General features: G+C 36.8%; 1 protein-coding gene across 1 annotated transcript; it reads left to right on the top strand.

Moving 5' to 3' along the window:
* Window positions 1-2184: 2184 nt before the first annotated feature.
* LOC106137960 (facilitated trehalose transporter Tret1) lies at window positions 2185-10661 on the top strand. Its single transcript, XM_013338922.2, has 9 exons — window positions 2185-2337; window positions 3024-3253; window positions 4037-4200; window positions 4664-4820; window positions 5218-5344; window positions 6593-6676; window positions 7874-8091; window positions 8927-9109; window positions 9633-10661. The coding sequence occupies exons 1-9, from the start codon at window positions 2256-2258 to the stop codon at window positions 9858-9860; spliced, it is 1473 nt and encodes a 490-aa protein (XP_013194376.2). The 5' UTR covers window positions 2185-2255; the 3' UTR covers window positions 9861-10661.
* The last annotated feature ends 3256 nt before the right edge of the window (window positions 10662-13917 follow it).

Genomic DNA, 13917 nt, shown 5'->3' with positions numbered 1-13917 from the left:
TTGACTGAAAAATAGAAATGAATTAGTTTAATTTTCTTATATTCTTAGATATGAAATAATTACGATATATAAGTAAATGAAGTCGTATAGCCACATAATCTATGTCTGGCCAATACTAAAATTACCGTAAATACTAACTGAATTAAATTTTAGCTATAAAATTTTTTAAATTGATATAAACTGTAGCATTTTAGGAAAATCCGGCAAAAACGCAAGACTTTATCAATGAAGTTTTGTGGTAAGAATTATTAATAGTAAGCTCTTAAGCCAGCCATAAGACATTATATAGAGGCCCAAGAAAGATGGGGCTGCAAATCTAATAAAATGGAAAAGTGTCGGTAAGCGGTCCCCAGGCCCCGAACAATTGTGGCGAAGGGGTGCTACTAGAAATGAAAGATGAGAGAGAGAGATTAATTTCAGAACAAGAAGGACAATTACGATGTTTATTTGTATCAAAGATTATAACATAGATATGATTATTAAAAATACAACTTATATTAATTATTTAATATTAAAAAAAAACTATTCTAAATTACAGACTAAAAATATTAGATATTATATAAATTTTGGCCTCAAAATATTAATAAAAATCGGCCATTGAAAGTTTTTAAAGAAAGAAAATACATATGTTTTTTACTTAAGTTGTTTTGTAGTTGAATAAAACATGGAAAAAAAAAACAAAGATGTCGAAGGCGGTAAAGCACTCCCATAAAATGTAAAACTTGGATATGGAAATAAACTGTAGATCATCTTGGGATGAAGTAAAACTGCACTTTATCTTTTAATATACCTTTCTTACCTTCATAATTTACCTTTTACCAGGATACAATTGGCATCAGGCCAGTTATAAAGTTAGTCAGGGTTTGAAGAAGTATCCCATCAAATTGTTTAATTAAAAATAAGGAAAACGTTATTAAAATTAAATCCGTGGTATCAATAGTGGTTAAGGCTAAAATGGTGGTCTCAATATGTCTTGTCTCGTGCAAGTGCAGGTTCCCGGCAATAATAGAAATAAGAATAAGACCACTTCATCTCTTTCCCATGGATGTCGTAAAGTAAATAGCAATTAAAGGAACGAATAAGGAATCTTTTTTTAGGCGATGGGTTAGTAACTTGTCAATATTTGAATCATAATTCTGTCATTATGCCGAACAGCTGAACGTGGCCTATCAAGACCACCCAAGAAGGGTTAAAGACGTAATTTCATTTGCTGTGTGGTTCCCGGCACCAATAGAAAAAGAATAATACTTCTTCATTTATTTCCCATGGATGTCGTAAAAGGCGACTAAGGGATAGGCTTATTTACTTGGAATTCTTTTAGGCGATTGGCTAGCAACCTGTCACTATTTGAATCTCAATTCTTTTATGAAGCCAAGCAGCTGAACGTGGCCTTTTGTCTTTTCAAGACTATTGGATCTGTCTACCCCGCAAGGGATATAGACGTGATTATATGAATGTATATATGAAAAAGAAAATAAAACCACTTGTGATAAAGTACTCGTATATTACAGGGGAGCAATGAAAGTACTTACAAATAAATAAGGTTTAGAATCTCTGACACGCCACGTTGTAATAAATAAATAAAGAATAACAATATAATAATAACTGCCGTGTGGTTCCCGGCACCAATACAAAAAAGAATAAGACAACTTCATATCTTTCCCATGGATGTCGTAAAATGCGACTAAGAGTAAGCTTGTAACTTGGGATTCTTTTTTAGGCGATGGGCTAGCAGCCTGTCACTATTTGAATCTCAATTCTTTCATTAAGCCAAATAGCTGAACGTGGCCATTCAGTCTTTTCAAGACTGTTGGCTCTGTCTACCCCGCAAGGGATATAAACGTGACCATATGTATGTAATAACAATATTTTCTATCTCTGTTCTGTGGTTACACTTTCAACAATTTTGGGAGGAATTATGCTACTATTTTGTTTGGATCGCCTTATATGGTGAGTCCTTTTTGATATACGACATACCTTATCATGTATATTAAGTTCAGAAACCAGGCTTGTGCCGTGTGGTTCCCGGCACGAATAGAAATAGAATAGGACCACTCCATCTCTTCCCCATGGATGTTGTATTGGTGACGGGAACCACACGGCACAACAATGAAAGTACTCACAAATTAATAAGGTTTAGAATCTCTGACACGCCACGTTGTAATAAGTAAATAAAGAATAACAATATTATCTATCTCGAGATTTTATATCTAATAGTAGTGATACGCCAGTGATAGAGAGTAGTGTAGTGAAAAATGGATATGAAAATTGAAAAATTGGAGAAAATAAAGCTGAAACCATCAGCGTTCTTGATTCAGGTTATTGCTACGATTTGTAGTGAGTAATGTTTGTTAAATTCAAATTATGGAAAAAAGATACATACATGCAAATATTCCTTGCAGGGTAGACAGAGCCAAAATGTGTTGAAAAGACTGATAGGCCACGTTCAGCTGTTTGGCGTAATGTTAGAATTAAGATTCAAATAGTGACAGGTTGCTAGCCCGTCGCCGAAAAGGAGAATCTCAAGTTTGTAAGCCTATCCCTTAGTCGCCTTTTACGATATTCTTGGGAAGGAGATGGAATTGTCCTTTTTTATTGGTGCTAGGACCCATAGGGCATCACAAGGAAAAAGATATATCGGACAAATCATACAGAATGAGTTAGCGCTGAAATAAGTTTGAGACTTGAGTTTTAAGATACACAATATAGTCTGTCTCTAAATAAGTGTTTCTTAAGACTTTTGGACTTTCGGCGTCCTTGGGTTTCATTCCACGGTCGAGAAAGGTGACTGAGTAATTTTTATAAAAACTTGGGATTCTTCTTTTAGGCGATGGGCTAGCAACCTGTCACTATTTGAATCTCCATTCTATAAAAAAGCCAAACAGCTTAACGTGGCCTTTCAGTCTTTTCACATCTGTTGGATCTGTCTACCCCGTACCCAGCAAGGGATATAGACGTGATGATATGTATGTATGATCGACAACCAACACTTCTCGTTTTACGATGATGACGCAACCTTTCAGTATGTTTCCTGGCTTGTCAAACCGGCTTCGTCTGCGCATGGCCGTCTTTCACCATAGAGAATTTCAAATCGAACGACACCGTCCTCTCTACTCCGATGACAACCTTCGAGGTCTCCCTTCTTGGCAGCCTGGGTAACATCGGAGCGTTCGCAGCTACACCGTTCTGTGGATACGCTTTCAACAATTTTGGCAGGAAGTATGCTACTATATTGTTTGGATTGCCTTATGTGGTGAGTCCTTTTTGATGTACGACTTACCTTATCATGTATATTTAGTTTAGGCTTCAAATCTCGTGCCGTGTGGTTCCCGACACGAATAGAAAAAGAATAGGACCACTCCGTCTCCTTCCTATGGATGTCGTGAAAGGCGACTAAGGGATAAGCTTTTAAATTTGGGAATGTTCTTTTAGGCGATGGATCAGCAACCTGTCACTATTTGAATCCCAATTCTATCATTAAGCCAAATAGCTGAACGTGGCCCTTCAGTCTTTTCTAGACTGTTGGCTCTGTCTACCCCGCAAGGGATATAGACGTGACCATATGTCAAAAAAATCAAAATAAAAAAAATAAAAAAATGTATGTATCTATGCATCTCTCTTTACCAATACATATATCTTGGGGATTTTCAAGGCAAGAGTGAATAGGTACTATTTGAGTTTAAGTGCACCATCTTAGGCCTCATTTTGTTTACCACCAGGCAGATTGAAGTCAAGCGCATGCATTAAAAAGAACCTTCTTCATATAAAAAAGATAATTTCTTTTTAATTTTGTAATATACAATCCAATTCTTAGCTTTGAGACGCTAGTCACTCTGGCGTCGAAACAGCCAGCGATATTGGCTCGGGATTCGGGAGAATGCGTAGTATGTAAAAACATTTAAGTATAGTAAATAATTAAAGAGAAACCATAGCGCAATCTAAATAAAAATAATAACGAACAACGCCATCTAATGACAGGTTGAGGAACTAAACTTATAAGGAACAATTTTTAAAACTTATACATGTACCTTCACAGTTAAATTGGGCGATCATATATCTTACAAGAAGTGTGCTATGGATTCTTCTAGCAGTAACCATATCAGGGATAGGCGTGGCTGGGCAGAACGCATCCCTGATTTTCATCTCTGAAATATCCCATGACTCCATCAGGGGAGGCATGACGGCGCTTAGTGCATCAGGGTGAGAATTTGGATTAGAAATATTGTATATATTTCAGAATATAGCTGATTTGAAGAAGTAGGTGATATTTCTAGGTGGATGCAAGATAACCGTGTGGTTCCCGGTACCAATACAAAAAAAATAGGACCACTCTTTCTCTTGGATGTCCTAAAGGGCGACTAAGGGATAGGCTTACAAACTTGGATTATTTTTTATACGATGGGTTAGCAACCTGTCATTATGTGAACGCCTGAACGTGGCCTATCAGTCTTTTCAAGACTGTTGGCTCTATCTACCCCGCATGGGATATAGACGTGACCATATGTATGTATGCTCCAAATGTCATCTTTCCTCTCATGGGTCTACTGGAAGAGATTTCTTTTGAAATAAGTAGCACCTTTGTAATAGAATTACTGTAATAAATGCTCCTGTATATAATTTTGTTTACATAAATAAATAAATACCTGTAAATATTGCTGTTCAGGTATTTCCTCGGCCTGATGGTGGGCTACGCCCTAGGTGGTTACCTGACCTACTACCAGGTTATATACGCGAACATGACCATGGCAGTGATAGCTATGGTGCTGTTGATGGTGTTACCAGAGTCTCCTGTTTTCCTGGTACTCGTGGGGAAGATTGAGGTGATTAAGATTATTTTATTTATACTGTGCCGTGCCGTGTGGTTCCCGGCACCAATACAAAAAAGAATAGGACCACTCCATCACTCTCCCAAGGACGTCGTAAAAGGCGACTAAGGGATAGGCTTACAAACTTGGGATTCTTTTCTAGGCGATGGGCTGACAACCTGTCATTATTTGAATCTCAATTCTATCACTAAGCCAAACAGCTGAACGTGGCCTATCATCATAAGATTGTTGGCTCTGTCTACCCCGCAAGAGATATAGTTGTGATTACATGTATGAACTGAACGTGGCATGTTAGAGATGAACCAGAAAAATATTGTTACTAACGCCTTATAGTGGTTGTATGGCGGAATAGCTCTCCGAATTTTGGTTAAAAACATTTTAACAATTTCAGGCTGCAACCAAATCAATATCTTTCTACAATCGGTTGGATCCATCGTCTAAAGAAGTTGAGACTGAGATAAAAAGAATTCAGATACAGTTGGATCCTAGACTGGAGAAGGTTCTAGAAGCGGAACTGGGTAAAAGAACCTTATTAGTTAGAATTTTCAGTATCACGTCTATTTTCCTTGCGGGGTAGACAATCTTGAAAATATTTAATAGGCGATGGGCTAGCAACCTGTCATGATTTGAATCTCAATTCTATCATTAAGCCCGACAGCTGGGCGTGGCCTTTCAGTCTTTTGATGCCTGTTGGCTCTGTCTACCCCGCAGGGCATATGTATGTGATTGTATGTGTGTATGCTACACGTGGCATGTAAAATTACTGCTACTTCTAAAATTGACGCGGAATCATTACAAAATATTACAATATTTACTAGTTTTAAGAGCTTTGCAAACAAGATAGTTATATCTGATATGGTGAACATAATTATTATCTGTCACGGTTGTATATATATATGAAATGTGTTTAATTATATTATAATGGTATTCTAAGAATGTTTCATATGTCAAGGCAAAATGGAATATGATCACTCCATTTCTTCTTTCCTCCTGGCTTTAGTCCCGGTTGTATCCTCACCACTCTGGAGAGGAGCCCGGGATATGCCATTGACCATGGATCCTGGCAATTCAGGAGTGAGTTGGGGTGAGTCAGGTTTTTTAGATGAAGCGACTCCCATCTGATCTTCGCAACCTTGGGAATCTAACTCACATTGAATCATGGTGACACATTCCGTTGCATGAATGTGCAGATTTCGTCACAATGTTTCACCATAAGAGCATCGATTAGAATAGAATAGAATAGATTTATTTTCAAAATTGGATACAAGGTATCTCTAATTGACGTCACATAACTTAAATCTAATTATAACTACTAAATCTAATCTAATTAAACAATGTATCAAACTAATGTACATATCTCAGAAAAATAATGAAATTGGAACATGGCCGGAGCAGGATTTGAACCTGTGCCGTTTATGCGCATCACGCATTTTAACCGGGCATTTGTTTGTGACACCGGGGGTCCCGGGTTCGAATCCCGGCCAGGGCCTAGATGTTTATCTATATAAGCGTATATATCTGATATATAGTATCTAACGATTAATTAATACTATATTTATAATAAAATATAGTATTGTTGAGTTAGTAACATATACATTCGTAACATACTCGTAAGTTTCGAATTTAATTCAAGGCTAACTCAATCTGTGTGATCTGTCCAGTATATATTTATTTATTTACTGATGAAAACTTAGCAATCTGGTGAAAATGATTGATAAAAAGAAGTATAAATTGTGATATTTGGATTGTTTCTGAATATTTTTCAGATCCAGAAGCCCTAAGCCGGCTGTTAGCAGACAAAGAAGAAGATAAAGTGAAACCACACACTGAATCAGCTTGGAAGATACTAAGTAAGAATTCATCAACTCATTTTCTCTCAGTAAAATAATTACATACATACATACATATGGTCACGTATATATCCCTTGCGGGGTAGACAGAGCCAACAGTCTTGAAAAGACTGAATGGCCACGTTCAGCTATTTGGCTTAGTAATAGAATTGAGATTCAAATAGTGACAGGTTGCTAGCTCATCGCCTAAAAAAAGAATCCCAAGTTTGTAAGCCTATCCCTTAGTCGCCTTTTACGACATCCATGGGAAAGAGATGGAGTGGTCCTATTCTTTTTTGTATTGGTGCCGGGAGCCACACGGCACTTAATTATTTTAACTTTTTTAGGTATTCGTAATGATATTAAGTATTTACTATAGTTTTGGGTTGGAATAAGATAGACATATACAAAACATGATCCTTTAATCCACGTTTGTAGCTGATCTTTGGTAACCGGTTACGAACATGAATCTCTTTTCTTGCTTGATAACCTTGTCCTTTCCTTGTCAGCTACGAAAATGGTTTTTGATTTCTCATTCTGCGTATGTCGGGCCGACAAACTTAAAACCGATATTGTCAGCATTGCATTGTATGAAATTTTAGAATCTTAAGATGACACACAAACCACATTACTATCTCTGACGGATACTTACGTTTTTAAAGTAACATACATACATAGATAAAATCACGCCTCTTTCCCGGAGGGGTAGGCAGAGACTACCTCTTTCCACTTGCTACGATCTCAGCATACTTCCTTTGCTACATCCACATTCATAACTCTCTTCATGCAAGCTCGGCGGTTTCGGGTACTTTTGACCTGACCCTTTTCCAGGACGTCCTTAATTTGATCAAAATACGTAAATTAAAGTAACCCTACTAAAATTTCAACATACATACATACATACATATGGTCACGTCTATATTCCCTTGCGGGGTAGACAGAGCCAACAGTCTTGAAAAGACTGAATGGCCACGTTCAGCTACTTGGCTTAATGATAGAATTGAGATTCAAATAGTGACAGGTTGCTATCCCCATCGCCTAAAAAAAGAATCCCAAGTTTGTAAGCCTATCCCTTAGTCGCCTTTTACGACATCCGTGGGAAAGAGATGGAGTGGTCCTATTCCTTTTTGTATTGGTGCCGGGAACCACACGGTAGTTTTACACGGCAAAATTTCAAGCAGAAAATATAGTGATGTCATTACAAATGGTCTTTCACAGAACAATCAAAGTCTTCCAAGCGGGCATTAGCCGTAGTCCTAGTCATGATGGCATCATCAGTTCTCATGGGGAGTCCTGTGATGCAAGTGTACGCCGAGCCGCTCTTCAAGGAGGCTGTACCGTCGATGTCATCGAACCAGTGTTCCATATTTCTGGCTCTGGACTTCTTGGTGTCCAGTTTTGTTTGCGTGATGGTCATCGATAAGTTTGGGCGTAAGGTGAGCTTATTCGAGTATATTATTTCATCGTTGATTTTTTAACAACATAAATACATATGGTCACGTCTATATCCCTTGTGGGGTAGACAGAGGCAACAGTCTTGAAAAGACTGATAGGCCACATTGAGCTATTTGACTTAATGATAGAACTGAGATTCAAATAGTGACAGTTTGCTAGCCCATCGCCTAAAAAAGAAGCGCAAGTGTGGAAGCCTATCCCTTAGTCACCTTTTACGACATACATGGGAAAGAGATGGTGGTATAGTGGTCCTATTCTTTTTTGTACTGGTGCCGGGAACCACACGGCATAATATTTAACAACATCATTGTTCAAATTAAGTATATTTACACCAGCTGGATTTAATGCCTAATGGCATTCTCTACCAGTCAACTTTAATATATTATCTTTACTAAGGCCATTAAAATACATTATGTATGTTTAATTTCTTCTGTAGTATATGCATATTGATATTTTTTTGAATGATTCAATTATTTAAAACAAATACATATATTAAGTCTTGATTTATTTCTGTTCCATATTAACTCAAATATTTTCCCTCGACTTCGTTCACGTAAATTGTAGTCCTATGTTACCCGCGAACAATGTAGTTTACTGTAAGTGTAAATACTGAAATGGAATCCCGGAAAAGAGGCTTATCCATGTTATGCTTTCTGTGGTAATTCATGATGCAAGTACATACAATCAATCTACCTATTCCGATCTTTAGTTATAACGTACTTTAAGCTTGCGAATTTAATCAGACCCTTGTCTAAGAAAAGAGTCGGGAAGATAATGACGAAGCAAAAAATAATAATCGGTATTTATCTTTTTCAGAATCTCATGATAGCAACCTCAGTGGGATCTGGCGTCTGCAATCTGCTGCTCGGAACACAACTTCACTTCCACTGGGCCGGCTACTGGTTCACAGCCTTCCTCATCTACGCCTTCAACTGCGTCTTCACCCTGGGCTGCGGTGTCATACCTTTTGTCCTAAATGCTGAAGTATTTTTGCCCGAGGTTAGTACGATGAGAATTTTGAGAAGGTAGACTATGATAAGTTTCCAGTATGTCGAAAAATCTCGGTTATTTCTGTTCCCGTGGGGATTTTTTGAAGTTCTCTCTTAGTGTGCCGTGTGGTTCCTGGCACCAATAGAAACAAGAATAGGACCACTACATCTCTTTCCCATGGATGCGGAAAAAGTGACTTAGGGATAGGCTTATAAACTTGGGATTCTTCTTTTAGGCGACAGGCTAGCAACCTGTCCTAAATTTAGATTCAAATAGTCCCAGGTTGCTAGCTCATCGCCTACAAGAAGATTCCCAAGTTTTATAAGCATATCCCTTGGTCGCCTTTTACGACTTCCATGGGAATGAGACGGAGTGGTCCTATTCATTTTATTATTGTTGTCGGGAACCACACGGCACAGTTAGTGCTTACGAGCTTATAATATAATCATATGCAGGGACACCTTTAAATCGAAAAAAAAATCCATGGATGTTTAAATGTATTAAAATAAATACACGTTTTTATTTGTCCTAGGTTCGAAGCCTGTGCAGCAGCATAATCATGTCTTCTTTATGGGTCATCCTCTTCTTCTTGCTGTTCATATTCAACCACCTGGTGGAACTCATCGGCTTGGGGCCAGTCTTCTACTGCTTTTCATCAATCTGCTTCTTCTCGGCTATCTTCTCTTATGTAGCGTTGCCCGAGACGAAGGGACTGTCAGCCGATGCCATACAAGCGTTGTTTTTGAAGAAGAAAATATAAAAACTGTTATTACATTTTATTTATTGTTGTAAATATGGTTAGGGAGAATATTGAGGAAAGTAGATGTATAGCCTTAATGTAACTTGGGTTAAGACATTTTCTACAAGGTTTCGAAATCGTATGAAAGTCGCTGCATGTAAAAATCTGATCTTTCCATCATGTGACGGATTAATAGGTAGGGAATTACTAAGAAAATTCCAAGTCGCGAAGGATGTTCAAAATAAATAATCAGTAACACCGACTGTAGGCTTCTTATTCTTCATATACGCCATAGCAACCTCCGACACAACATTGTCTGTCGCGCGGTTCCCCAGGCATCACACCTAGCCTGGCGGAAGATCTTCCCTTTGGTGGCGGTCGAGCCGAAACATCGCTCCCACTACACCGACATTAAAAATTCCTGTTCGCTTTTATCTATTATAGGTGTGGATAATTGTAGTTTCTACAGTTTATACGAAAACCGTTCTAGATATAGTATTAAAAAAGTTTATCCTGTTTTCAGTTTGCATTTTTGCATCTTTTACATCTTAAAACGTCAAAACTTTACCAAGTTTAACAAGAACTTAATCTGATCCATACTATTTCATTTTAGGTTATATTCTTTATGCATTGCTATGTTTTTAGAGCTGTTTGTATTCAATACATTAATGGAACTCATCGGTTTGGGTCCAGTATTCTATTGTTATTAGTTATACGATTATTTGTAACTTTATTCTCATAAAGTTCATTATCAAAAACCAGAGGACTGTCAGCAGACGCAATACGAGCTTTGTTTTTGAAGATAAAATAGTGAGAGTTAAATAAATGTCTGAAATTTGATTTCGTTTTTGTTATTTTTTTATTAGTATGATGATATACGAATTTTGTTTGAATACTTTTCAGTTCAAATTTACAATTTCGTTGACTGAATAATCAATTTTACTAATAAATATAGTTAGGTATTGCATCCCAATACCAACTTAATGTTATGAACGCGAAAATAAGTTTGTTTGTTACCTCTTCATGGGTTATCTACAGAATAAATGTTCTTGAGATATCACGTATATATAATTAGGGGAAGGACAAATGGTACCTTTTATTCCTGTTATACTATAGATCCCGTGAGATTTGCGAAAGACCTGTATTCTTTTGTAGATGGCGTTAAATTCGTCGGTTTTTGTAAATGGCGCTTAATTCACGCGGGCGAAGCTTCGGGTAAAAGCTAGTATACATAAGTTTATCTATAGGTAAGTTAAAAACAAATTAAAATATAATAAAATATGAACTGATTATAATTTAAAGCCAATAAGAAAAGAAAAATCTGATTCTGTCCCATGGTGCCGAGAATTCCGGCTGCATTAAACTATTTGATGGTCAATACAGGTAGTTTTTACCTACAGAAATAGAGTAACAAAAGTTACACTGACAGGGTTCCTATTTGAAAGAGTTTGCGGCGACCAGACGGGAGATTTACTTGTTAATATTGTAATAAACTCGTGAAGAGTGTTTTGAATGGGAATGAAGCGAAAGAAGTTTGCAGGGATCGTGGTAAGTGAAAAGATATGGTCTCTGCCTATCCCACCGGGAAAGTGGCGGGATTTATGTAATGTTTAAATTCGTAGGTCGTGGTCATAGATGAGTTTATACAGAATAAAGTAGATACTGACACTAAATGTAAAATATTTAAAGCAAAACATCTTAAGTAAATGATTGCTGTTATTTTATAATTGTTCTTATTCTAATAAATTTTGCGAATTGAAGCTTTATTTAGATAGATTCATAGATAATATTTTATAGCACCATAAGAGTAAAACATACAAAACGGCATAAAAGAGACAAAGATGGTACAAAGGCGGACTTATCGCTAATTATTTAATTCCAGTTAACCTTTGGGTGAAAGGAAACTAAACAGGAGATTGGCGTTGACGCAGAGCAAGATAATCATAATTCAATAAAATAGAACATATCTATGCTTACATATTTATTCATTTATTTAAAACTTTATAGCATAAAAAAAATGTACAAAGGGCGCTTAAAATATGCTTGTAAATGAATGCAGGTTGACGTATCTTTTAGGGTGGTAAGACAATGAGAGATAACGAGGCTTTTGAAACTATCCATGGTCTGAGCTTTTCTGGTGTTCCATACATACATACATACATACATATGGCCACGTCTATATCCCTTGCGGGGTAGACAGAGCCTACAGGCTTGAAAAGACTGAATGGCCACGTTCAGCTATTTGGCTTTATGATAGAATTGAGATTCAAATAGTGATAGGTTGCTCGCCCATCGCCTAAAAAAGAATCCCAAATCTGGTGTTAAGAAGAGGCATTTAACACTTTTGCACGAAGTTCCACGATTTCGACAATTTTCAGACTCGATTTTGACTATCTTTAGTAGCGCACAAAAAATAATTGAAAATATAAGCCATATTTTAGAGTACAAATTTAATGTAACAGATTTAGTAAAACGAATTTAAATATTATTTAGTGCCCCGTCACCCACAACCATTTCATTGTAAATCTGCAACAGACTCGATCTCTGTGAATGTCAATAATCTATTTCAACAATAGATACAACAAGCATAAGAAAATATATTTATCATTGGACATAGGTATACTTGTTAATAAATTTTATGTAACAGTTTTTTTTAATACACGAACACTAAGCTTTCAAACAACAGTTATTTTTTGTCCCACAAAAACTTACTGTTTTTTTTAACCAAGAAGCTTCGTTTAAATAGAAAAGGGTATGTTAATATGGTTCGGTCATGTGGAGAGGATGAATGAAAGCAGGTTGACTAAGCAGATATACAAGGAGAGTGTGGAGGGAAAGGTCGGAGTGGGAAGACCTAGACGAACGTATCTTGATCCAATTAAGGACGTCCTGGAAAAGGGTCAGGTCAAAAGTACCCGAAACCGCCGAGCTTGCATGAAGAGAGTTATGAATGTGGATGAAGCGAAGGAAGGATGCAGAGATCGTGGAAAGTGGAAAGAGGTAGTCTCTGCCTACCCCTCCGGGAAAGAGGCGTGATTTTATGTATGTATGTAAGCTTCGTTTAATCCATTCATCATAACAATGTTTCCTCTCGTCCACATTTCTATCCTAAGTTTGGATAATTGGAAAGTTGACGTTATTGAGAAAATGCTGCAGTGCAGTTTGTTACCGCTTTTTCTGCACTGACGCTTTGGAAGCGGCAGAAAGCTTAGTTTTACGTAATTTATTTGACGTCAACAAATGTTGTGAATATTGATAATTACTAAGTGATGTTAAAACGTCCCATAAAAATAAATAAAAATTTAGAATTAGAATTTGAAATAGAATAGTTTTAAGCCCAAAATGTCATGGAAATTTGAGGCTTCCAACTATTTGCATTTGCTTAACTTTAAAAGCACGGGCAAACATAATGAGTACCTTGTGGAAGCCCAATCAAGGTATAGTCTTGGCAAACAAAAACGTTTATAGTACTAATTATATCTAATTCTGTGGACGTACGCAAATTCTATTTAAAGTTAGTAAAGCGATTGTTTTGATAAGATTATTAAGTTTTACAAACTGTAATTGTTTGCGGAGTGTTTGATGATTATATTTAACATGCGGCTACTTTTGTGTTGTAGGGTGGACGCTTCTGTTAGAGACCAATAAATAAATAATAAATAAATATATACGGCACAAATTACACAGATTGAGTTAGCCTCGAAGTAAGTTCGAGACTTGTGTTACAAGATTCTAACTCAACGATACTATATTTTATAATAAATATTTATATAGATAAACATCCAAGACCCAGGCCAATCAGAGAAAGTTCGTTTCTCATCATGTCCTGGCCGGGATTCGAACCCAGGACCTCCGATGACACAGACAATCGCACTACCGCTGCGCCACAGACGCCGTCAGTAGATATTAAATTGATAATCGTCAATCGACGAATTAGTTTATAAAACAAAAGTGACAACTTAATTTTGAATTGAAACTGCGTGCGGTAATGATTATTCTCTGAGTCTGCAATGTATTTTTTTCCAATGTAGTTTTTTCTAAATATTTTTTCGTCTCATGTGTTCATCCGGCTAAACAG

The sequence above is a fragment of the Amyelois transitella genome, chromosome 24, assembly GCF_032362555.1.
Source record: "Amyelois transitella isolate CPQ chromosome 24, ilAmyTran1.1, whole genome shotgun sequence".
NCBI classification, from domain to species: domain Eukaryota; kingdom Metazoa; phylum Arthropoda; class Insecta; order Lepidoptera; family Pyralidae; genus Amyelois; species Amyelois transitella.
This window is presented reverse-complemented; position numbering and strand designations above follow the sequence as displayed.

Coding starts and splice junctions, on each gene's coding strand:
- LOC106137960 (XM_013338922.2), top strand. CDS start 2,256: ATGGATATGAAAATTGAAAAATTGGAGAAAATAAAGCTGAAACCATCA. Junction 2,338..3,023: donor GGTTATTGCTACGATTTGTA/GTGAGTAATGTT, acceptor GCAACCTTTCAG/TATGTTTCCTGGCTTGTCAA. Junction 8,092..8,926: donor TCGATAAGTTTGGGCGTAAG/GTGAGCTTATTC, acceptor TATCTTTTTCAG/AATCTCATGATAGCAACCTC.